This window comes from Pelodiscus sinensis, chromosome 14 (assembly GCF_052426305.1).
Source record: "Pelodiscus sinensis isolate ZL-2025 chromosome 14, ASM5242630v1, whole genome shotgun sequence".
NCBI classification, from domain to species: Eukaryota; Metazoa; Chordata; order Testudines; family Trionychidae; genus Pelodiscus; species Pelodiscus sinensis.
The window spans coordinates 32327690-32353240 of NC_143065.1; the positions used below are offsets into that span (position 1 = coordinate 32327690).

At 44.5% G+C, this 25551-nt stretch overlaps 1 protein-coding gene across 1 annotated transcript in view; it reads right to left on the minus strand.

Annotated features, from left to right (window-relative positions):
* Positions 1–25551, minus strand: part of AGBL1 (AGBL carboxypeptidase 1) — a 477711-nt gene that overhangs the window by 383468 nt on the left and 68692 nt on the right. Inside the window, exons 6-7 of the mRNA XM_075897043.2 lie at positions 16053–16090; positions 1050–1258 (exon numbers count right to left, since the gene is read on the minus strand). Of these exons, the coding sequence (XP_075753158.2) occupies positions 1050–1258; positions 16053–16090 (247 nt within the window). The remainder of the gene's footprint in view (positions 1–1049; positions 1259–16052; positions 16091–25551) is intronic.

The window sequence follows — 25551 nt, forward strand, 5'->3', positions numbered from 1 at the left end:
GAATTGGGGACTTACTGTTATAAGAGCCATATCTGATAGAAATCTTGCCACATCTGTTCCCTAGCCCCATCTGAAGTAGTGGCCAATTCCTCATGCCCCAGACAAGGGAACAATCACCCCATCCATATAGTACCTACAATAGGGGGACGGGTAGCTTTCTGTGGCAGCAGTAGTTGTTGGTCTTGGGGTTTGGAAAGTAGAAGATCTGGGCCACTGCATATATTGTATGCCATGAAGAATTTGGGGGTCTGGATTGTTCACCACTAGAAGGTTGGTTTAGGACAGAAGGCAGGGCACATGCCAGTTATAATCCTAAGAGAAAACATTGCTTGTTGAATCCCACTGGCCAGGTATTAAATAGGCCACAGTGGTCCCTTCATTTCATGACTAAAGAAGCACATTGATGGATGGTCATGAGAAGAAATTGCTGCCTGTCCTGTACTTGCCCTCCCTCCAGCCACAAGGACCCCATCTTCAGGGCGGCTGTTGTCTCACTAGCACTACACTTACTTTTCAAAAACTAAAACTGAGCCCAGCTGAAAAATTTTGAGCAAAACATATTCCTGCCAGGACAGAAAGGTTTTGCCAAAATTAAAATTTTCTGTCAGGAAAAGAAAAGTATTGGTAGAATTTTCCATTTAAAAATTAAAATGAAACATCCCATGAGATGCTGTTCAGCCACAGAGAGGGATGGTGGAGTATCCTGGGAAATGCCAGTTGACCAGGGAGTGGGATCCATAGAAAAGAATAAGGGCATGAGGGAGGTGGACCTACAATTCCCATGAGGCAGTGCAGAGACACAGATAGACAGAGAGTAACATTAAAGATGAAATATTCCAACATTTCTGAACTGATTGTTCTGAGAAATTGCCACATTTTGAATTTTTGTCTGATTTGCAACAAACACAATAGTCAAAGTATCGCATAGAAAAAGCAAGATGGGAATTTCATTTTTCAATTCGTTCTGCTTAAAACATAAGAAGAATGTTACACTCTGAGGGTAGAACAAGCTAGGAGCAGCTGCTCAGTCAAATCCCGATTGTGTTTACCTGTGCAGTGGTGAAGAGGATCTCCATGCCATGGGCACTTAGGAAAATCTCCCTGGCAGACTGAATGTTGGTGATGTGTTTGAGGCAGAGCAGAAGACCCCTGCGGACATGGATGCACCTATTTGAGGTGTCGCAGCGATGCCAGTCCTGGTACAGTCTGAGCAATTCACACAGATAGCCTCTGTTGACTGCTCGTCGGCTGTTAGACTCTGAAACCAAAGGGGAACAGCTGAGTTACAGAGTCCCCCTATTAGCATTGTTTAATGATTGTGCATACATATACACAATGCTCACACACTCACAGACATGTTTATTAACTTAATTTTAATAATTTGCATTTGTGACCTTTATTTGTTAAGCGAAGGTGTGTGTTTGGCATGGCCCCAAGTAAAGCAAAAACTGAGGTGCTTGGCACCAGTGGGAGATGCTGGATTGACAGTTCTGAAGATGTATGTATTTTATCTAACCCCGCTATGGTGGCAGCAGCAGTAGTTGTGACGATCTCCATCTGCCAATGCACCTTAATCCTGACCCACTGCACCCCCAGGCTACGTCTAGACTGGCATGATTTTCCGGAAATGCTTTTAACTGAAAAGTTTTCCGTTAAAAGCATTTGCAGAAAAGAGCATCTAGATTGGCACTGACGCTTTTCCACAAAAGCACTTTTTGTGGAAAAGCGTCCGTGCCAATCTAGACACGCTTTTCCGCAAAAAAGCCCCGATCACCATTTTCGCGATCGGGGCTTTTTTGCGCAAAACAAATCTGAGCTGTCTACACTGGCCCTTTTGCACAAAAGCTTTGCGCAAAAGGACTTTTGCCCGAATGGGAGCAGCATAGTATTTCCACAAGAAGCACTGATTTCAGACAGTAGGAAGTCAGTGTTCTTGCAGAAATTCAAGCGGCCAGTGTAGACAGCTGGCAAGTTTTTCCGCAAAAGCAGCTGCTTTTGCGGAAAAACTTCCCAGTCTAGACACAGCCCATATGTTTTTCAAAATCAATATGAAAGTGGGAGGAGCAACTGAGAGGGGAAAAGACACAATATGATTGGTTGAAAGAGGATCATATGCCCCTCATACAGTAATACAGATACCATAGGAGATTGACATAGGGTGGGCATCAAAGCCAACCATCTTGTCACATGACCCTGCCTCAGCCACTCAGGTCTTGTTTGACTACTGAAAGGTGTGATGCCAACTCATAGTGCACACTCCTTTGTAATTAAAGTCATTGCACAACAGATACTATAAAATTACAGTCCATTCTGCCTTCTCAGGGCTGCCAACCTAAGATACTCAAAAACCACAAATCAGGCTTAAAAGATCAAGATTAACTTTAAAATCACGAGGATTATTTTTAAATAAAATACCACCTTTGATTTCTTTTACTTTTCTCTCTAGTTTCTTAGCCTTTGCATGTGCTCAGGTCACATGTACAAGTTTTACTCCAAAGCCATAAGGGTCTTCGTAAAGTTCCTTACAAAAAATGAACACTGATACTCTCATAATCATATACCACCAGATGATCAGTTTTTAAGACAAATACCAAATATCACAAGACTTGCAGTAATATTGCAAGGCTATTCAATATTTCTGAAGCACCTTTCCCCTGCATTTCTTACCCTTCTCAAAAGCATGCACATATAGTCCTATCAAGCTCCAAAATATTCTTCCCCCCTTTAAACCAGCTCTTGATTGAATGTATTTTTCCTGACTGGTCCACAACATGCCTCTTTCCAACACACTTTCGGAGCTCTGAAGAACATGTTCGTCTATCCATGAGGCTTGGAAGCATGTGGTGAGTCCCCTAAATCCTGATTACCATATGCACTTTGCAACAGCAAGCTCTTGATACAGATTTTCCAGAGCAAGTAGGCACCAATCTATTGCTGTTCCATTAAACAAAGAATCAGAACTACTCACATCTACATCATTAAAATAATTAAAATCAGCAGAGATTTACAGGGAGGAGAAGAAGAAGAGAGACAGAGGTTAAGACAGAGAGAGAATGGCAGTGAGGTTGGGGTCAAGGGACGTCAGCAAACAGGAGTGAATGGAGAGTCAATGAGGAAGGTGCAGAGGTTGCAGGTGAAGGGCAGACAGCAATCCTCAGAGGCTTCAGTGATGAAAAAGAGAGGCTCTTGGGAAGGGTGGAGCAAGGACCCTGTGGCAAGTCTTCTCTATTCTTTGAGAGCACCATGGAAATACTACATAAAGAGGGAGGATGGATGGAAACAGAGAGCTCCACTCAAAGCTTTGCCAATGTGTTTTAGTGCTGACCTGCAACATCCCTGTCATTCCATTCCTGGGAAGCCAATGCTAATCAATCCTTTCCTGCAACCTGATTGCTATACAGACCTGGGCCCCCACATTAATCTTCTGAAGCACCTCAACCTTGATCTGCAGTGTGTTATTGCCATCCTAAACCCTTCAGACAGCTCTGCCAATACACTTCAGTCCAGGCCTGCAGCAGCTTCAGCTTTCCTGCTTCTTGGCCCTCATACAACTCTGACAACATCTCTCATGTTTTCAGTTCCAGCAATTGTGAGTGTGCATAAGACCCCAGGGATGTTACTCCTCTGACCTTCATTCAGCATTGGTGTGCACACATGTACTAAAAACCTGAATGGCTTGAAGATCCCTTATCAATCGCAATGGTTTGACTCACAATTTCCTGTTGATCCTCAACCACATGTCATATGTGCTAACCTCAAGGTGATTAACCACTCGCTCAAATCAGTCAGGGTTCCTTGGAGAATTACTCAAGGGGCTACGTCTACACTGGCGTGATCTTGCACAAAAACTCTTTAGCGCAAGAATTCTTGCATTAAAGTAGTTACGCAAGAGAGTGTCTACACTGGCATGTGCTTTTGCACAAGAGCATCCTTGCCAGTGTAGACGCTCTCTTGCGCAAGAAAGTTCTGATGGCCATTTTAACCATAGGGCTTTCTTGCGCAAGAAATTATATTGCCTGTCTACACATCAGTTTACTTGCGCAAGAACACGCAGCCAATGTAGACAGGCAGCAAGTTTTTGCGCAAGATAGGCCACTTTTGCACAAGATCACGCCAGTGTAGACACAGCCAAGGAGTTCTGCAAATTCATGTAAACCTGACAAGAGGCAGAACTGAGTTGGGGGGCCTGGGGTGTAGGCTGCCTGAATGAGACTCAGGAGTGTCTGCCTTGTACAGAGGTTACTGAAATCAGAATGGATGCAGAGCCACAACATTTAGCTCTCCAACCCACTGATCAGAACCCATGTGGCACAGTGGCTGTGGAAAGGACGTGGAGTGGAGCTGGTTAGGAAAGCTAGAAATTTCAACCAAAGTAAAATTCCCATAAAATATTTTTTGAAAAATGGGAGAAAAAATCTTCAACCAGCTCAGGACATCAGAACCCCTGGCTTCTGTTCCTGACTCTGGCAGTTTCTCACACACATGGCCTTGTGCAATATACTTGATTGCTCTATGCCTCAGTTTTCTAATGTTTCCATTGTGTATTGTGGATTAAAAAAGCACTATATAGTCTAAGGACTACGTCAATTTATTATTTATTTCTTGTTGGTTTCCTGTAGCACTTACCAATGTAGCATCCAAATATCTGTGCTATGACCTACAGTAGGAAAGTTTGTTCTAGGAGAAAGGAAGGTTACTAGGGAGGGACAGGAAGGAATTTTTCTGAGTCAATATCCCCAATTCTTTGATTACCAGATATTATAATTAGGTTCTGCTGGACCATCCCATCAGCTCTCTCCTGCTCTTCTCTCATTAGCAGATCTCTCTCATTTCATTCTTTAATTCCTTTTCAGTTTTATAGTCATCAAAGCAAGGGAAGAACAAAGGAGTAGGAATGCCCAGAAGGCAGGAAGGAAAACAGAAACCTCCCCACCTATCTATCTGTTGGTCTTTCCATCTGCAATGCAGCTGAGTACATCTGGATTTTGGCTAAAATACAGGTGGTGGGTATGAGTCAGACATACAAGCAGCAATATGCACATTTGCAGGCAGCAAGAAGTCAGCTCCTCCTGCAGTGGATTTGCATAATCCATGTGGTAAGTGGCAGAAAGCTGTTTGCTTCTCAACCTTTTTGCTGTTGCTCCCCCTGAACTAATATTCCACTGCAGCCATGTTTCTCTGCCTGGACACACCAAGTGAGTTTGATGGTACAACAGACATGCTTTGCCTTGATGTACCCAGCACAGCTGGTACATTCATTCCAGATGTTCCACAGCCATTGAAGATGCATCTAAAGCCAGAGAGGGGCTCACACAAAAGAGAAGTCTCCAATTTCAAGGGAACCCTGATTTGTTCACTGAGTGGCAGATGGGGGTTTAAGGATAGGACAGGACAAGGAGTAATGGGCTTAAAGTGCAGCAGGGGAGGTTTAGATTGGACATTAGGAAAAAATTCCTAACTGTCAGGGTGGTCAAATATTGGAATAAATTGCCAAGGGAGGTGGTGGAATCTCCCTCTCTGGAGATATTTAAGAACAGGTTAGATAGACATCTGTCAGGGATGGTGTAGACGGAGCTTGATCCTGCCTTGAGGGCGGGGGGCTGGACTCGATGACCTCTCGAGGTCCCTTCCAGTCCTATTATTCTATGATTCTATGATTCTATGATAGCAGATAATCACCAATCTGCAGGCATTATGGCCTGAGCACTGTTGCTGTATCTGAAGAAACTCCCAATCCCCTCCTTTTCACTTCTGCCTCCTCTAGAGTCGCACACATGGGACTGCTAGAGATCACCTGGTTTATACAATCATGTAAATGGATTATAGTCAATCTGAAATATGATGAGCAAGCCACTGCTTACCAGAGAGAACAAAGATATTTATCTTTATGTCTAGCTATTTAAATCTCTTTGGTGCTCTCTTTGTTGATCTGAGTCAGCCAATTCATTATGCCAAGGACATGGTTTGAAGCTAAGATGCTCTGCTAAATTAACCCTGCAGCTTCCAAGAGACTGGAAGGGGTAAAACAACCTCCATTATAAACTACAAAAGCGACGAGGAGTCCTGTGGCACCTTATAGACTAACTGAAGTGTAGGAGCATAAGCTTTCGTGGGCAAAGACCCACTTCGTCAGATGCATGTAGTGGAAATTTCCAGAGGCAGGAATAAATATGCAGGCCAGGATCAGGCTGGAGATGACGAGGTGGATCCAATCAAGGAGGATGAGGCCCACTTCTAGCAGCTGATCCAGGACTCCTCATCGCTTTTGCAGATTCTGACTAACACGGCTACCCCTCTGATACTTGACATTATAAACTAGTGTTTGCTCCTGAGAAAAAGGCACCTTCTAAAGGGAAGACCAGACAACCACTGGGAGCCGATTCCTGCTCCAGAGATTCACCCAGCTTCCCTATGGAAATTGGATCAATCTCCAGTGAACAATGGGATGAGCCCAGGTCTACTGGTTTCAATGGTTTCAGCAAGAAGCAGGGAATCCCAATGGATATTTTACCTCACTGGACACACAATCCTCATGCTTTCATGCAAGGAAAAGCGTCGGTGGCTGAATAAAGGAGGAGGAAGGAAGCTGAGGGAAGGACCAGGGAAGGAGAAGTATGGCTGGGAGGAAATAGGGAAATAGGTTAGGCAAGAGGGTGAGGGGAGAGAAAAGGGAGGCAGCAAAGAGGTCATTTGCAATAACTGCTGCCAGCACCAGAGAATCCTCTTGATAAAAGAGAAATACTCAGAAGGTCACCACAGCCTGTCTCTTTAAATTGATTATTACAATTTCAGTAAGCAAGCAATGCAACAAGGTCTCTCTGTTTCCCTAACCCTCTCCCTTCAATAACCACTGAGCAAATGCCTCCAAGATTGGCTCCAGCTAATTTCCTTAAAGACACGCAAGCTGCTAACACTGGGAAGTACAGATAGTCGAGTATAACAAATATGACCAAAATTAGATTAAAATAACCTGCTGATAAACAAATTACTCACCAAAAATAAATATTGGATTAAGCATTGGGATAGCTATAATAACAGTGCCATCATGTGGTGCTGGGGTGAAGCAGTTGGCTTCTGCCATGGGGGTGGAGGAGAAAAGGAATGTTCAGTATTACCCAATTTAACCCTACAAGCCCTGTTTTTCTAGACTGACTATTTTCCTTACCCTTGGAAAACTGAATTGTGCTACTTTATTTTTGGAAGGAATTTGGTGCTAACAAAAGCAAAAGAGCACACAGGATAGATTAATATACAGCGCCGACAAATTGTACAAGCTTCCCTTACTCCTCCCTCTTTTACAGCTCTGCCAATGCACATCAGCACTGGGCCAGAAAGTCAGAGTTCTGTCTCTACCATTTCCACTGGCTTGCTGCATGATTATGGGTGCAATATTTTTCCTCATTGTCCCTCAGTTCCTCCTCCTGTATAAAAGGGATGATACTCATCTCACCAGGGCTTGTGAGTTTAATTCATAAATGTTGTGAAGCATGCTGACGTACTCAGACACAAGGCCTGAAAGAAGGATTATGAATGCTCTATGTCACTCGGTCTCCCAACTGTTGTTATTTGCTAAGATGTGACAATATGCACCGTCCATAACAGACCCAAATAAAAGAGGGGCACTTCCCTGCAGAGCTTATAGTCTATAAGGCAGACAGTCATAAAAGATGCACTGGAAATAAATAAAAAAACAGAGGAAGAAAATACTACAGGCTTTTTTTTCTTTTTCTGTTTGTGGACACTGAAGACATGGTGAATTGTTAGGAGGCATCAGAATGAGAAGAAAATGGGAGCCTGGCATGAAGGGAGTGGGAGCTGATTCTGCGTAAAGGGTCTGCATAAAAGAAAACATGAATACAAGTGTGGATGCCAGTGCTACCATCTATCATGTTTTATCTTGCAGTATTTCAAACTCCTCTAAAAACACCAGCTCTTGCAGTTAGGTGTTCATAGAAGAATCTCAGCTTTCATATTAAAAAGTAAACGTGTAGCCCTTATAATTGTGGAGTCGCATATAAAAAATTGCATTGAGTGGTGCCAAAAAGCTTAGAAACCAGAAGACAAATTAAAATTGCCCACTTTTAGAATGTTTAAAATTATGATTTTTAAACTGATCTCATGATTTTCTGGAGCCAGACTCATGATTTTTGAATGTTTGACATTGGCAACATTGAGATTTCAAAGGCAGAGTGAGGCGGTCTAATTGTCAGGCAAGGGGAGTCTATTTGATATAAGTAAGCTATAATCAATGTTCCCTCTAATTTTTTCCATCCATGTCCAGTATATCGATTGTTATGTGCGCTAAGGCATGTGCACGACCAATAGAAATACATGCTGCCAGCTGTGGGCTGCTAATCAGCTGTACAGCACATGAATCTTTCCTGGATGGCTGCTCAAGTGCTCATCTATGAGGGGAACATTGCCTACAGTCCTAATGATTAAAGGATGTAGTTCTCATTGCATTAGAAGTAGTACATGCTTTCCATTCATATTTTCAAGGAGAAAAGCATCAGACTCCCTCTGGCCATGTTCTGGGGCTGCAGGCCTTGTCTTCCCAGTTGTGCATGAAGCACCCATTACAAGAAACATTTCCTGCCTGAGCTGTGCTCTTTACGGGAGGCCTAAGCAGACTGGAGAAGGGAGACAGTTATGAAAATAACAAGCAGAATGTTCTCACCTCCAGAATCCCTCAGGCTGAGCGTATCCCTTTGCAAATACGTTGGAGAAACATGGTCATGTTCAAGAGGCATGTGAAAAGAACCATGAGTTGCAGGATTGGTGGCAATAATCAGACCTGCAAGCAGATGTTCCCCAGGAGATATACCAACAGCCATTTCTCTAGCAAATCTGGTATTTTCACTGATAAGATAGCTACCAGTCAAAACAGTTTCCCACCTACAGACAGACTGGTAATTTTCCAATACGGTGTTGCCTTCTGTGGCTCCCAGATAGATCCTGCTCTCTCAATCCCTCAAGACCTTCAGTGTTAAGCAGCTTCAGGTGAGCAGTTCCCATTTGAGTCTGGGCAGAGGGAGGCAAGATTGCAGCCACAGATTGAAGCTTAGAGGTAGTCCTTTGCTTAGTAGGTGGCCAAAGTATCAGCGAAGAATAGAGGAAGCCCAAGGGGCAGAGCGATTATCGCCATGAGAACATTAGGGAGAGGCACCGCCATCTGCATGTTCCTATTTAACTTGTATGGTACTCTTCTCATTCTGACTTCCTGCCAAAAGCAGGAGAGGGGCTGCCTCCCTCAGAGATCCTTACAAAGATGCCTGTGAGGCCTACAGGTCTCAAACTTCAGGCCCACAGGCCATCCCCAGCCAGAGCAATTGCGCAACCTAGCCCAGGACTCCCAGAGAGCATCTGTTAAAATTCCCCAAGTCCTGCCCCTTCCTGCCATCGGCCCATCTCCTCCCTCCTCCCATGATACCCTGCCCCTCAGGGATTCAGCTCCAGGGATCATTGGGGTGGGGGGAGCTATCACATGGCAGCAGCAGTGATCACCCCTCCCCCGCACTCTTGTGGCAGCAGTAACTGTGGGGAAGCGGAGTACACTCAGCGGGCTCACTTGCTCTGCTGCGCTCCACTTCTCTGCAGCAGCGTTGGGTGTGACCAGTGCTGCCACCCCACACCTCCTTCCGGTGATCCTCAAAGCCACATCCTCGGGGGATGGGGTGCCATTGGGGAAGAGGGCAGGGCAATGGTGGGAAAGGGCGGGACTCGGGGAATGGTAAAAGACACCCACCCCAACCCCCACGAATCCGGGGCTAGATTGCACAATTGAGGCTGGGGATGGCCCCTGGGCCAAGAGGTTGAGACTCCTGGTGCAACCCGTGGTGTAGCATCATTCCATCTGGAGACACTGAGTGCAATCCTGAGGGTGGACCATGGTGAATTCTTCCAGAGAGAATTCTGTGTCCTGGTACAATGAAGAATTTTACAGAAATGAACATTATACATGCAGCATTTCCTGCTTTCCCCACAGAAATGGGATGCAGAGATGCTGGTTGCCACTAGGAGATGCTGAACCCAGAAGAGTCCAGCTCACAAATAGAAGACAAGGTCAGAGTGAGGGGGAGGGAACTGGCAGGTTCCCAACAGCTGCAGTTTTCTTGCATGCCCTAACAGAAGGAGGCGGTTGCATGCAGGAAATTCAGTGCAAGTCAAGGACCCAACATCAGGCTGTTTTTCCAGCAGGATGCCTGGGCTTCTAGGAGGGTAGGGTTGGAGAGTGTCTAAGCCCGGAGGAGGGGACAGCTGAGCTCTCAGGGATAGAGGATGTAAGTATCTGGGCTAGGGTGGGACCCACACCTGGTCTCTGGCAAGTAGCAGGAGGGGGTGTGAGTGTCTGAGCTGGGAGAGATGTTAGTGTTTGGAGAGGGCATTGCTAGGCTCTGGGCGAGAAGAGGGCAGAAAACCAGGAAATAGTTTTCATGGGGGTTTCTTTCCTTCTCTGCTGCTAGGGAAATTTTCGTTACATACATTCTTGTTGACAGCTGTTTTTAAATAAATTACCAAAACAATTGAAACTGGCATGATGATATAGTTTTATTTTGACAAATAAAATTCACAGAATTTGGCAGATTTGTGCAAGCAAAATAAATTTTTGGTGCAGAATTTCCCCTGATGTATAGAATGGATGTGTTCTTGATCTCATGTGTAGCAAGACTGAATCCCACTTTGTTGGCACAACCAGGTCACTTTTCCAGGTCCCCATGAGATTCAGAATAACCAGACTGATATACTGATACACACAATGATTTTATTGTTGCAGCTATCATCAGGGTTTCCCTCTCCTATTCAGCTCAAAGCCCACAGCTTTCACATCTGGGAATCATACCAGATTTGCTTTCAGACTGTGTCTTCACAAGCAATTCTCATACACCACAATACCTAATGCTTGCAGATATTTACTTTCTTCTAATAGCCTCCAAAGACACTAAGGGTACATGTACACTGCAGAGCTTAACTCGAAATAAGCTATGCAAATTGAGCTACATCAATTGCATTATCTTATTTCAAAATAGATTATTTCAAAATAGGGAGTGTCTACGCAGCACATATTCCGAAATAGAACACTCTTCTTCTGACTGCCTTTATTCCTCATACAGGGTATGTCTACATTACAGAGTTTTTCCAGAAAAACGGCCGATTTTCCGGAAAAACTATACTTACGTCCACACTGCTATTGCGTTCTTTCAATAGAAAGTCGAAAGAATGGAAGGGGTTTTGCAACAGCAGTATATCTCTTTCTATGAGGAAAAAACCTTTGTCCAAAAAATCTTTTTTGGAAAAACGTATTTGTGGATGCAGAAGAGTGGGTTTTTTTCAAAAGAAGAGGCCTCCAGGAAAAATCACAGGTGCCCTGGTGGCCACTCCGTCCACAGTAATCACTGCTGAAATGCGAGATAGCGTCCAATCAATGTGGACACTATCTTTCAAAAAAGCACATCGCTTTTTCATTGCACTTTTGCTGTGGATGCTCTCTTTTGAAAAAAGTTTTTCATCTCTTCTGGAAAAGCTTCTTCCAAAAGAAGCTTGCAGTCTAGATGTAGCCACATTGAGGTTTACAGGAGTTGGAGTAAGAACTCCTCCAACTTGACACTATTTCAAAATAACTGCCTCTTGTGTAGATATTGACAAAGTTATTTTGGAATAGTGCTAGTTATTTTGAAATAGTGTTGCAGTGTAGATATACCTTAAGAGTGAGAAGAAACCCAAATCATAGTCTAGACCTGTAACCCTCTTATGTATGGACTACTGGGGAACCACAGAGCCACTGATGGTGATGTGGGCAGAGCTGATCACATGGTGTTGGCTCAGTCTCCATGGTTCCAGTTATGTCACATTTTTTTTTAAACAGTTAAAATACCACGCTTACTTTCCTAATGTCACTTTTCTACTAAGCGATTGCTGTAGCTGTCAATCAACCATTGTGTAATTGCAAATAGGCTGTGGGGTTGTCCACATGATAATAAAACAGTAGCTTTTTGCAGACAAACAAAACACTAATTTTCCGATATGAGCCACGTTGTGGAAGCATTTGAGAATCCTAATAAAGAACTTGTGTGGATCACCCAAATAGAAGGGATTGTAGGAAACTACAGGTTGAACCTCCCTAGTCCTACACTCTCTGGTCTGGCAACATCAATTGTCCAGCATGATTTTAGTTAGCAGGATGTTCTCTCATCATGGGTGTGGCCACGTTTCCCACAAACCCCATAAAGTTGGTTTACAGCCACCAGCATGGGTGGCAGGTGAACCCCTGCCCTGCCCCTGCCATCTAGCACCCTGTGGAAGACAAGCACCCCCCTCACTGTAGGAGGAGGCCACCCTTCCTCCTGTAGGCAGTGGGCGACCCCAGCCTTCCCCCTCACCCAAGGGCATGGATGGGAGGGGTGGCGTACAGCTCCAGCATTCCCCAGCTGTGGACAGAGCACAGGGGAGGGAGAGCAGGGATCATACTCCTGCTGTCCCAGCCTGAGCATGGGGGGAGAGAGAGTAGGGGACATGGCATAGCCCCAGCCCTCCCCAGCCAGGGAACAGGGGAGGGAGAGTGGGTGGAGCTGAGCTCCAGAATTCCCCCACCCCAGCTTGGGCATAGGGGAGGGAGAGTAGGCAGCACATGGCCCCAGCCTTCTGCAGCCGGAACACAGGAGAAGGAGAGCACATGGTCCCACCCTTCTTCGGCCCCAGCCAGAGTGCAGAGGAGGGGAAAAGAGGAGATAGATGGCACATGGCCACAGGCTTCCTTGGCCCCAGCTGGAGCACTGGGTAGAAGGGGGGGGGGGGCACCCAGCCCTTGAAGAACTGGTGGCACAGCCACAGCCTCAGTGGGGCTGTAGTCCAGACAGCGTGGTGAAAACACACTGAAGAGGGGTGGACGCTGGGGGCAGAGTGTGGGTGGGGCCAGGCTGGCAGTTTGGGAAGGCATTGCCTTCCCTTGCGCATTACACCTGCTACTTATGGCAACCAATTCTAGCTCTCAGTGTTCTGGGCTGTTATTTAGCTCTAGTTTACCCCTAAATATCTCCCAAGAGCCCAAAAAGCAGTGGAACTGTTGGTAATGCAGCTAGACAATATTGACTTCCCAGGGTTCAGCAAATTCTCTGCTTCAGCACTTATCGGGTCCCGAGGATGCCGGACTAGAGAGGTTCAATCCATATAACAGCCATTGATCATTTTGCCCAATAGATCGCAAGCATTATGTTTCATTTGGGGGTTATATTTTCTTTGGAAGCATCTCATATTGGTAACTGGAATGGGCGGCTCCAGCATTGAAACCCCTATATGCCCATATTTCTCATGACAAAGGATGTTGGTGGGAGCAGCAACAACAAAGAGGCCACCACCATATCAGGGTGGGCCAAGAAGAACTGAACATAAAATGAAACAACACTGAATTTCTTCTACTGAGAAGCTAGCGTAGAATGACTGAAAAGCTGAAGTAGAGCAACTGTATCCTCTGGGGCTAGAAATCAGAACAGGAAAGGTCTTGCCCATCCCCAGCCAGCATAAGGGTTGTTCCTTCCTGAATATTTGATAGTAATCTGTCCCAGCTGGTTTCAAAACTCCCCAAGCAATTCAGGTCCATCATCTCCTATGGGAAACAATTCTCCACACTCCTAGTAGCTCCCAGATGCAGGGAGAGTCGGAACAGGAAGACTGATCCCAGCAACACCACTGACACAGGAGACTCTCACTTCACAGCACCAGACCATAAAGCAGGATTACCGTAGAAGGATTGTGCTTCCTACTGAGCTTTCCACTCCCCGTCTCTGCCGCACCCCTCCTCTCTGCAAATTCTTCCTTCTCTAAATGCTAATTTTGCTTTTAAATTGAAGGCAGCTCTGGATTGGCCCCATCACCCCCTTATTAAGATTTACTATCTGAACCAGAAGGTGTTTCCTTGTTGCAATAATGTGACCTTTAAAACTAAGCAGCAAGGTTAATACCGGAGCATTATTTGAAAATTCATCACTTGAGCTGGTGCACCTCAGACATGATCCCATTGCCGCATGCTCATTTAAGCACTGCTTCCAGGCCTACAATTTTTCACAAATGCATTTATTCCTAATGCTCATGAAAAGGACAGAGAAGGGAAAGAGTAAAGGGGGCGGGGAGGAGTGAAGAGGGAAAGGACAATACGCCATTGTGATTTATTGGAGAGGAGATTGTCTGCAATAGTAGAGCACTCTTTCTTAATCAAAGCTTTATTAAATCCTGGTAATAAAAAACTAAGTGTTTTTGGATGAGATAAAGGCAAGAAAGGGTAACACGTTCACTTCAGGAACATTCAAGCCCAGAGTACATGCAGAGAGACCCAAGCTAAAAGCCCCTAACACCTACAAACATACACTACCAGTGTTGGGGTATGTCTACACTGTAACACTATTTTGAAATAACTAGCACAATTCTGAAATAATTTAGTCTGCTTCTACACAGCAGGCAGTTATTTTGAAATAGTGTCAGAGGACAAGCTGGAGGACTTCTTACTCCGACTCCTGTAACCCTCATTGTACGAGGAATAAGGGAAGTCAGAAGAAGAGTGCTCTATTTTGAAATAAGTACTGTGTAGATGCTCCCTATTTTGAAATAAGCTGTTTTGAAATAAGATACGCAATTGACATAGCTCATTTTGCATAGCTTATTTCGAGTTAAGCCCAGCAGTGTAGACGCACCCTTAGATACTCACTGCCAGAGCCTGGCTACGCAAAGGCAATCATTAAGGCTGCATCCACACTACATGCTTTGTGTGCAAGAAGCCTTTTGCGTAAGTGTTTTTGCACAAAAACTTCTTGAGCAAGAGCATGTCCACATCTCAAAGCACATCGCAAAAGCCATGTGCTTTTGTGCAAGAGAGTGTCCACACCGCATGGATGCTCTTGCGCAAGAAAGCTCCAATTGCCATTCACAGAATGGCCATCAGAGCACCTGTGCTTTTTCCCATAGGGGTTTCTTGCTCTGGAGCATCCACACTTGCCTTCTTGTGCAATAGCTGTAGCACTAAAAGCAGTTATGCCTCAGAAAAGGAGGTTTATCTATGGCAGAAAAAGCCCTCTGTTCTGCTGTTTAACTGCCCATTTAATTGCGCAAGAGCTCATTTGAGGTGTGGATGCTCTGCAGGTTTTTGCTCAAAAACAGCTCTGTTTGCGCAAAAACCTTGTAGTGTAGACATAGCCTAAGTGCCAGGGCTAGCTTGCAAATCTGCAGGACTCCAAGGACAGGTGGAGACCTAAGAGGCTAGCAGGGAAGAATAAAGTGAAAGTGTTGTCATCACAACAGTCTGCAGACCTCTTCTAAGCCCTTCCAAAAAAATTAAGACCAAGTAACCACCTTGGTCATTTCATTTAAGGAGCTCATACCATAGTGTATGTCTAGACTACATCTATGGAGCCATGTAGATGAGTTTACTAGACATAGGAAAATGAAGCGGCAATTTAAATAATCGCCACTTCATTTACATCAAAATGGCCACTGCGCTGTGCTGATCAGCTGTTTGGCGGCACAGCGGGGCAGTCTGGACACGCCACAGTCGACAAGGGAAGTCTTTGTCAACCGCTCCGGTATGCTTTGTGAAATTAGGTTTACCGGAGTGGTCTACAAAGGCTTCCCTTGTCGACCGCGGTACATCCAAACTGCCCCGCTGTGCCGCCAAACAGCTGATCGGCACAGCGCGGCGGCAATTTTCATGTAAATGAAGCAGCGATTATTTAAATCACCGCTTCATTTTCCTATGTCTAGTAAACTCATCTACATGGCTCTGTCAATGGAGCCATGTAGTTTAGACATACCCATAACGTCTAGGTACGATCTTAGGATCTCCCACCTTCATCATCACAGAAACACAGGGGGAAACATGGCAAGACATGCAATAAATAATGCATATTATTCCCTCTCATTTCTCAACACAGATTACTTTGGTCTACCGCATTTCAGAGGTGGAAGGTGAAGTTGATTTGGAGAAGAATGCAATCCATCGCTGTAGGACATGTTTATCCAAGTGCACAGACAGAAAGTTGTCAGCAAGAATATAAACAGAAGGTGCTTACTTGATTTCAGCAAAGCTGCTAGAACCTCAATGGCAGCCCTGGGGGAAGAAAAACAATGGAGAAATAATGTCAATTTCTTCAATAATTTTTTTAGCCTTAGTCTTGCTAGTCTAGGAGTGGGCAATAAGCAGCCCATGGGCTGGACTTGGTTCACCAAGGTTAGTTCCTGGCAGGCCACTTGATCCTTTATTTACCTGTGTGCTTTCTGCAGCTCCCAGTGGCTGGAAAGGGCGAACCACAACTAATGGGAATTGAGAGCAGCCATACCTGCAGATGCACAGGTAAATAAAGTGTCTGGTGGCCCACAAGGGGCTAGCCCTGGAGATTGCCCACCGCGTCCTAGTTTCTGGATCAGGTCCCCAGTTGGTATAAATTGGCCTGGCGTTGTTCACTTGGATGGAGCTACACTTAGTAACACCAACTGAGGATTGGGCCCACTGTGTTGGATTCTGTGATCCAACAAGACCAGTGTTAGCCCTCTAGCCTCCATATTACACTGATCTGTACTGACCATTATAAATAAACAAACACCCACATCTCAAAAGAAATGAGACAAGTCTTCAGTCTTTGAACGGTTTCCCTTGAGCTCTCTGTCTGCATCACAGACTCAGAACAAATCCAGACCAGACATGGGAATATATTTCTGCCACCTGGGTCATCAGACACATATACATCATGAGATGTTTTCAGCTCCAGGGTGCTGGCCAAAATCCAACTCAAGACATTTCATTTTGCCAAACTAAACATTCCCTCCTGTAGCAGCAATTTAAAAAGAATAACAGTCTCTCCCTTTATCATCATCAATCACTAGTATTGCAGTAGTGCTTAGAGGCCACAGCTGAGATCAGTGCCCCATTGCGGTAGGAATGGTAAAAACATACATTAAGAGACAACACCTGCCCCAAAGTGTTTACAATCCAGATAGGCAAAGTAGGTGAATGTGAAATGACTTCTGCAAGGTCATACAGCTCTATCAGTTGCAGAGCTGGCATCCCAGGCCTGCTGTGGCCTAGATGCATGCTCTATCCACTAGACAATACTGCCTCTCAAACTTTCCCTTGCTAGAAATTGTGTAACTTTGATGTTGCTGGTGCACCTCCTTCAGAGACAGCTGTATTTCAGTGGGTGAGCAATCCCACTCTGCTCAGGATTCAATAGGCAGAAGATATCAAACAGTAACAAAATATAGATGTAAAATCAAATCTTTGACATGCTGACATTGGCTGAGGGCTCTTGACACTGACTTTCATGCCTCACAAGGGGCCAGCAGTGAAACTGCACACTCAGATGTGTTTTCTTGCTCAGCTAAATAAATACAGGTGGAAGGAGGAGATGAAGTCAGAGGTTCCTGATCTTTCCCTCTAACCATTTCCTTCTCGTTAGGAAAATGACAAAATGCACATAGACAGAGTGCACTGCTCAAAGGGCTAAATATGCCAATGTAGTCAAGCCAGCTTTCCTGCAACTGTCCCCAGCCCATATGGGGAGCACATGCGAACATCTCTCAGTCCTCTCATGTCCTCACATCTCTGACTGGTCTCTGATCTCCCCCCACTACTGTAGCTTCCAGCAGCTAGTCTTTGACAGCTCTATCATTCAAAAGAAAGAATGGGACATTTCACCTGAAGAGTGTCACTGATAGGAGAGCCCCACATACTACATTCACAATGCAAAAATGGCACAATGGACTTAACTTCTATCAGAGTTTACTCTCCACTGGGAGGCCCAAATGCCACCTCCACCCTTTCTAATGCCACCTCCACCCATTCTCTCCCCTGTTCTGATTGCTATGTCTCTTCCTAGCAATGGATCAGACTTGCCTTCACTAAAACACACTCTTTATTAGTAAGCACTGGCACCTCTCTACAGGCCAAAATTGTCTAGTGGTTTCCACAAGCTTGCAGGACGGACAGTGCTTTAGGTGAAGGGAGGAAGCAATTAGGTAGGGAGTCTCACAAGGTTTCAGAACTAGATGTTCTTCAGTGCCCAGGTGAACTATGTAAAGAGTCTGAGCAATTCTCTGTCCCAGCATGGCTGCCAGGTCAAAACAGGACAATGGATCTGGATTTAAATGGGAGCTGAATCAATTTGTACCCATGCTGAAAGCCCTCCTATGGACAATCAAATGCTTCATTGTGCCACTCATTTCATATTGTGGTGCCATGGTTGGAAGATATGTGCTCTGAACTGGACGGAATTAAAGCTGCTTCTCTATGTGGCATAGGCCCCATACAGCTAGCAGCAGAAGAGAGTCTCGTATATGGGCCTGTCTTTTTAGAACAAAAGGATTAGAGTTCCAACCCCACTGTTGCTGTGAATTTCTAAGTGCCCACAGCATGTGAGTTAACTACATCTACAGGGCCCTTCATGCCCATGGATTCATTACATCCTAATCTCTTTATTAACTAATCCTCAAATAAATCATATTAACTTCCACACTGAGCCAATTATCATCCTGAAGCAGGAAATAAAGCATTTTCTTGTCACCAAACTACTATTTATCTGTGTCCATTCAGCAGCTGAGAAGGTGAAAGCTCCCAGACCCGACTCCTGCCAGCACCTGATGTTCTAAGCCAGCTTCTCACACAAACATACCTCTCTCAGAATTGTGAGATACACAAATAGCAAACTGTGCAAAAAAGCCAATGCAGCAGCATTTCAGCAACTAATGTTTCACCAATTAAAAAACAGGAATGTCATCATCACCATGTGTACAGGATTTAGACAACAGCAAACATGTTCCATCCCTGTCAGCAGATGAAAGGTGCTCAGTGTGACATGCAACCACAGTTAGAGGCATAAAACCATTCAGTGTGTTAGACTGCCACCTGCTGGAATGGGTTATACTGCACTCACAAATTAGTCTTTCCACCAGGTTTTTAACTGGGGACTAGGGAAATAACTTCCAAGCAAATCTCAGCAGAGCTCAAACCATTGTCCAGAACTCAGATCCAAATATGAGTCACTAGCTGGACTTACCCGGCGTTGCTCGGGAAACCAAAGGAACAAAATTTAGAAAATTTAGAAAAGGAGGGGACCCTGGGCCAGGGGACCCCAGAGTCACAGACCCTGGGGGCTGATGGCTCCTGGCCCACACCTGACACTGTGAGAGCAGCAGGACCCTCCTCCCCACAGAACCGAGGGGCGCTGTCTATGTGGGCACAGGGTGGCAGCTAGGGAGGTGGGGGGTGGGTTGGGAGGAGTGGGGCACTGTCTGTGGGGAGCACAGGCCAGCAGTTAGGGAGGTGGCGGGGAAGCGGGGGTGGTAACGTGCAAAAGACCCCGTTCCTCCTTCCTCCTTCTCTTTCTCCCCCCTCTCCCCTTGTGTCTGGCCTGGCGTTGGTTTTAACCGTCAGCGCCCTTTTCCACGCCGGCGTCCCTGCTCTCCCCGGGTCCACCTGCCTGCCAGTTTGCACACCAGCTGAGGTGTGCCTGCACCGTGAGGGTGGTCCTCCGCGTGCCGCCTCTGCACAAGCGCCACAGGTTCAGAACAGCGGTGGCCTGGGATCGCATTGCGCCAGCGGAGCTAGTGCGGAGGGGGGGGAGGTGTCACACCTTCCCACAGTACTTTAAAACTTTTACCTGGAGAAAAGGTTATCCTATGCACAGTTTGGTTGCAGTAGATCTTATAGTGTCCAAGTTATTAGAGCACAAACATACAAACATTCTCCTTTATATATTAGATTAATGGGGTGTGATAGTACATCTATACATATATCGAACATTGGTTTTTGCATTTCTTGGGTGATTCCTGAACCAGATGCTGAAGCCCTGAATATCATGAGAAAGGTTGTGACCACAGTGTTTCTGGCTCCGTTCGGTGGACCAAAGAGGTCAGCATAGTTTGGCATTGGATGTACATACTTTTGGGGGCTTATTCAAAATGAAGCATCCAGTATTCACAACGTGTCTTCACAGACCTACGCCACTGCAATGTCAGACACAGAAAGAGCCAAACTCCCCTCTGCCATAGAAGCAGCAATGACATGATTTGCATGCTTTTGAGAGCAGCAAATCACCAGTTAAACCCACACCTCACTTGGGCCCAGAATCCAGTTCCTCCCAATAATAGGAATAATCACATTGCGCAGATGATCATCTGTTTCTGAGAGGGCCTCGTAGGCCAATGAGTGCTACCAGCTGAGAACAGGGCTACCAACACAGTATACTCCCTCTCCCCTTTTCCCCAGAGAAGCCAGCCTTTCCCTCTAGAAGAAACTAGGGAAATACTGACAGCCATCTGACCATGCCCCTCCTTTTTGGTAAAAGAGAGAAGAAAATACTCAGGGCTTTGACTAATACAGATGGTCAGCACTTACGACGGGCAAAACAACATGGAAATCGATTGCTCAGTTCTGGAGACTTTGCAAACTGCCACACAGAGTCTGATCTCTTTTCCAAGTAAAGCCAATCAAGAATCTAGTGAGGGTCCAGCACTGTCTGAAAGTTGGGCAAATTCACTACATGTCAAGGTGGGCTTTCCAAATCACTATCAGTTTTGATAACTAAGGCCCATATTTCTTTGCCTAGAGCTATTTTGGAACAGGCATTATTCCTCGTTGAATGAGGTTTACAGATTTCAGAATAAGCCGTCTGTTATTTCGAAATTATTTCCAAGTAACAGAATGGCTATGTAGATCTCTCACTGTTATTTCGAAATAATGCTAGTTCTCTCAAAATAATGGTGCAGTGCAGATGCATCCCAAGGCAGTTAATACCTCAGTGTTGGCCATAGACGTCAAATCTGAGACATTTCTCCAAATCTAGGCAAAAATTACTTCTGCAGTGATAAAAAGGACATCTTCGTATTCAATATCCAGGAGGAGTTTCCATTTCACAATCACCAGAATAAACATTATGATGTTAGCTCCCTTCCCCTCCCTAACTGTCTTTTTAAAATATTAGCTCCCTCTTCAGGGCAGGAAATGTCTCTTAATACATGTCTGTACAGTGCCTTTTAGCTAAGGTGCTAATACAACTGCCATTGCAGTAGTATCCAGTTATTTGCAATACTTTATACATTTACTCTCCCAATACCCTTTTGAATCAGGGCAGTTTTATTTTCCCCTTAGGCAAATGAAGTACAATGAGACTGAGGGACTTACTCAAGGTCACAGAGGAAATTGGTGACAGAGCACAGATTTGAACGTGGGTCTCTGGAGTGCCAAACTGGCACCCTAATCAGACTTAAACTCAGTTGGTGCCTGTGTGTGCATGACTGTAATTATACTTAAATAGAATTAAACATGCCAATTTCCCTTCTGAAAATACCATAATCAAAAGGATTTTAGAAAATGAGGTATAGTATTCTCTGTTATGTGTTGTATCGTGTGTACTGCATAGGTACTCCATATAGGAGGCACACACTTTAAATCTAGTAGAGCACCAGCAAAGTGAAGAAAAGACCTTTGGAAAATAAATATATTGGTCCAGATCCTCAGCTTGTGTTATTCAGCTCAGATAAATTGAAGTAAATGGAGCAACATTGATTTATGCCAATGGAGGATCAAGTCCAGTATTTCCCATGAGGCTGTAACCCAGTAAAAGAGACAAGAGGATCTCAAAGCTTATGGCTGGTGAAGCTTTCCCAGAATATAATCAATATCCGGAATAAATTCAAACATCCAGACATTATAATGGGAAAGAACAAACATACCAAAAGTTGTTTAGGGAAGGGAGAGAATGACATTCAGGGCATGTCTACACTAGGACATTGTTTCAAAATAACTTATTTTGAAATAATAACTCCTGAAATAACTATTTCAAAATAGTGTGTCCACACTACAGGGATGCCTTGAAATTAGTCCAAGGCAGGCTCCCTGAAGGTATGTCTACACAGCAGCGTTATTTTGGTATAACTGACATTCCAAAATAACGAAGAGCACATCTACACATCAAGCCATTATTTTGAAATAATGGCAAGCTGGTGGACTTCTTACTCTGACTTCTCATTTCATTCCACGAGGAGTAACGGTAGTTCGAATTAGCCTAGTTCGAACTACCTAGTTCATGCCGCGTGTAGCCGCGCGGCATGGAGTTCGAACGAGCGGGGATTTAAAAATGGCGGCGCCCCGCTTATGCAAATGAATCCCGGGAAATTCAAATCCCGGGCTTCATTTGCAATTGCTGAATGCCTTCATTACCCCGCTAGTTCGAACTAGTGGGGTAGTGTAGACATACCCATGAGGAGTAAGGGAAGTTGAAGGAAGAGTGGTCTTCCTACAACTTCCTGCTGGGTAGACAGCGCCAAAAGCCGAATTAAGCTATTTTGACTTCAACTATACAATTGACGTAGCAGAAGTTGCGTAGCTTAATTCGACTTTTGCCCTGCTGTGTAGATGTGCCCTTAATATGAATGCACAACCTCAAATTAGAGCCCCAGGAATACTGGGGAGTAATTACTTTGAATGACTCTGGGGAATAGCGTCCACACTACTGCTATTTTGAAATAATTATTTTGAAATAAGCATTATTCCTTGTGGAAAGCAGGAGTTTTAATTTCAAAATAACCAGCCCATTATTTTGAAATAACGGGCTTGGTAGTATGAATGCTCCGCCTGTTATTTTGAAATAACGGAATTTATTTTGAAATAACTTCCTAGTAGAGACCAGGGCTCAGTGAGGGAGACAGCAAGTTGACTGATGCACTGATAGAACATTAGCAAGCAAGACAACCTGTGTTGGTACCACATGGTCACCTAGTAACACCATATGGTAAAACAACAGCCCTTTTTCTGGCATCTGAAGAAATAATGAGATTAAAAACATGGGACAAGGGATAATGAAAAATAAACCGTGCATGAGCAGGAGAAGAAAAAAAAAGAAGGAACAGGAGGGAAAGGCTGCAAAGCTTAAGAAAGATGAAAACGTGAGCATATGCTACACCAGAGAACTTGATAGTGTGCCCAGTGCAAAACTTTACATTTATCTCAGGAAAGAACAGATTTAAAAAAAAAAAAAGCCCTACAGACCTGTCCAGATGCTGTCGACTGATTCTCTGTGCTTTGCAGCAATAAATCACTAAGATCATACGCTGGAATCTAAACAACAAACCTCCCAAAGGGGTCTCATTTATACCTTTCAGTAAAAACATATAAATAAAGTTACCCTATCTTAAAAGGCATAATAATAAATGCTGCGCTGTAATCAGAAAACATTAAAAAAAGCTCTGCAATAGCTTCAGAGACAGACACTCTGAAGAATAAAGGGCTTTGAAGTGCTTCCAAATCATTAGGTTGGAAAACAGGGCAGGAGCACAACTAAAACATAGACAAACGCTTCTTGCAAATTCAGTGTGAAGGAACCTTAAACAACAACAAAGAAAAATGTCACTGTTCTCTGCCAAATAAAAATTGGATTATCCAACAAAACTGGACCCTTCAAAAGATGAGTAATAAGAAAAGGAGTCTTATTTCAATATCACCGATGCAGTTCCAGGCCACCAGGTTGGCATTGTCAGGAAGCTGCTGAAAAGATGAAACCGAGTTTAGGGGAAGGAGCACAGTAGTGGGAACCTGAACTGCCTGGGTCCATCACTAACTGTGACTTTTGGCAAGTTGTTAATTGTGCACCTCAGTCCCTCTATCTTTAAAATAAAGGTAATTTATCTGCAGTTCATATCAGTGTCTTTAGGAATGATAAGTAAAGTGGAAAATGGGAATTTACTTCCTTTTAGTGCCTCCAGAACACAAACCTGGCTACCTGTGCTTGACTCTGGGTGGAACCACATGGTCAACCCTCTCTTAAACTCATTTTCAGGACCACAGCCCCCTTATTTACCTATGGTGTTAATGCCACAAGCCCAGCTTGGTTTGGCATTCATAAGGCTTTTCCCTTTGGCAACCTGTGATCAATCATGGCAAGTGACTCAGCAGCAGCTTCTTCAAAACAAGAGTTATGTATTCATTCACCCAAAAGTGAGAAGCACATAGAATGAAAAAAAAAGTCCACATGAATATTTCCTTCTGTGCAATTCTTAACCTTTCCTTGCGAGCTTTGGTGCAGGTAAGCCAAAACAATGAAGAATCCAGTGGCACCTTAATGACTAACAAATGTATTTGGTTATAAACTTTCAGAGGCTGGAGCCCATTTTGTTACATGCATGAACTGGAATCCTCAGTTTGCAAAGGATATATACATGTGCAAAGATGGTTGTGCTACATTACTGTGCAGAGGGCCCATGCTATTGAGGCCAATTCAGTGAGGGTGGATGTGGCTAACTCTCATCAGCTGATGAGAAGGTGAGAATGCCCAAAGTGGGAAAATTACTTTTTGGAGTGAGCTAGCCACTTTATTCAGACCCAGTCTGATAGGGTGCGTCAACACTGCACCCATAACTCAAAGTAAGTTATGCAATTTGAGCTACACAAATTGCATCACTTCTTTTGAGTTAATTTCAAAATTTGGTGCTGTCTACAGAGCACTTATTTCGAAATAAATTGCTATTCTGAAATGTCCCTTACTACTTGTAGAATGAGGTTTACAGGGAAGTTGGAATAGCGAGCCCATTATATTTCGAAATAATGGGCGCGCTCAAAAGACATGGAATAGCTATTTCAGGATTATTCTGGTGTTCCGAAATAGGACTACAGTGGAGATGTAGCCATAGTGTCAAGTGTGCGTATGAATTCCAGCTCTGCAGTTTTACACTGTTGGTTTTTTACCTTTTTCCTCTCAGGTATGGCAACTTTCATGTCTGTCACTAATTGTCCATGTAGGTTGAAGTGCTCTCCTACTGGTTTTTTAATATTACCATTTTTTATGTCTGATTTGTGTCCATTTATTCTTTTGCATAGATGCAGTCCAGTTTGGCCAATGTACATGGCAGAGAGGTGTTGCTGGCACATGATGGCAAATGTCACATTAGTCGATATGAAGATGAACAAGCCCTTGATGTTATCACTGATGTAGTTAGGTCCTATGAAGGTGTCACTTTAAGTCTCTGGGTTGTGAGAAGAAACCTCTGCTGCTGTTTCTGCCTCTCTCTCTCTCTCTTTCACTTTTTTTTCTTTATCACCTTGCTAGCCTGTTAGTTTTTGCTGATTCTCTGACAACACTCTCAACTTTCCATCTTTTAGGTCAAGGATCCTCTAATGCAGGGCTACTCAATATGTGGCCCACGGCCCATTTGAGGCCCAAGGTGCAGTTTGGGTTTACATGGGGCTCAATATGTGGCCTGCAGGTGGGATCCTTTGAACATGGCCCCCACTGGGAACACACTTCACAATGGTGAGGTGTCTCCCAGGAGGGGTGAGCACTGAAAGACGCAAGCGGATAGGTTGGCTGGAACAGACGGGTACAGGGTATCGGCATTTCTAGCCCCCAGGAAGGAGGTGCCAGGCCATTCTGGGAAGTGCTGGTTGCTTAGTCTTGGGGGTAGAGCTTGAGAGGTACTGATTGGCTCACACTGGCCACATATGGGTCCAGCACCACAGCTTAAGGCTTAATCTTTATATTCATGCCCATCAATGTGAAAGAAGCTATTTGCATATATATTTGC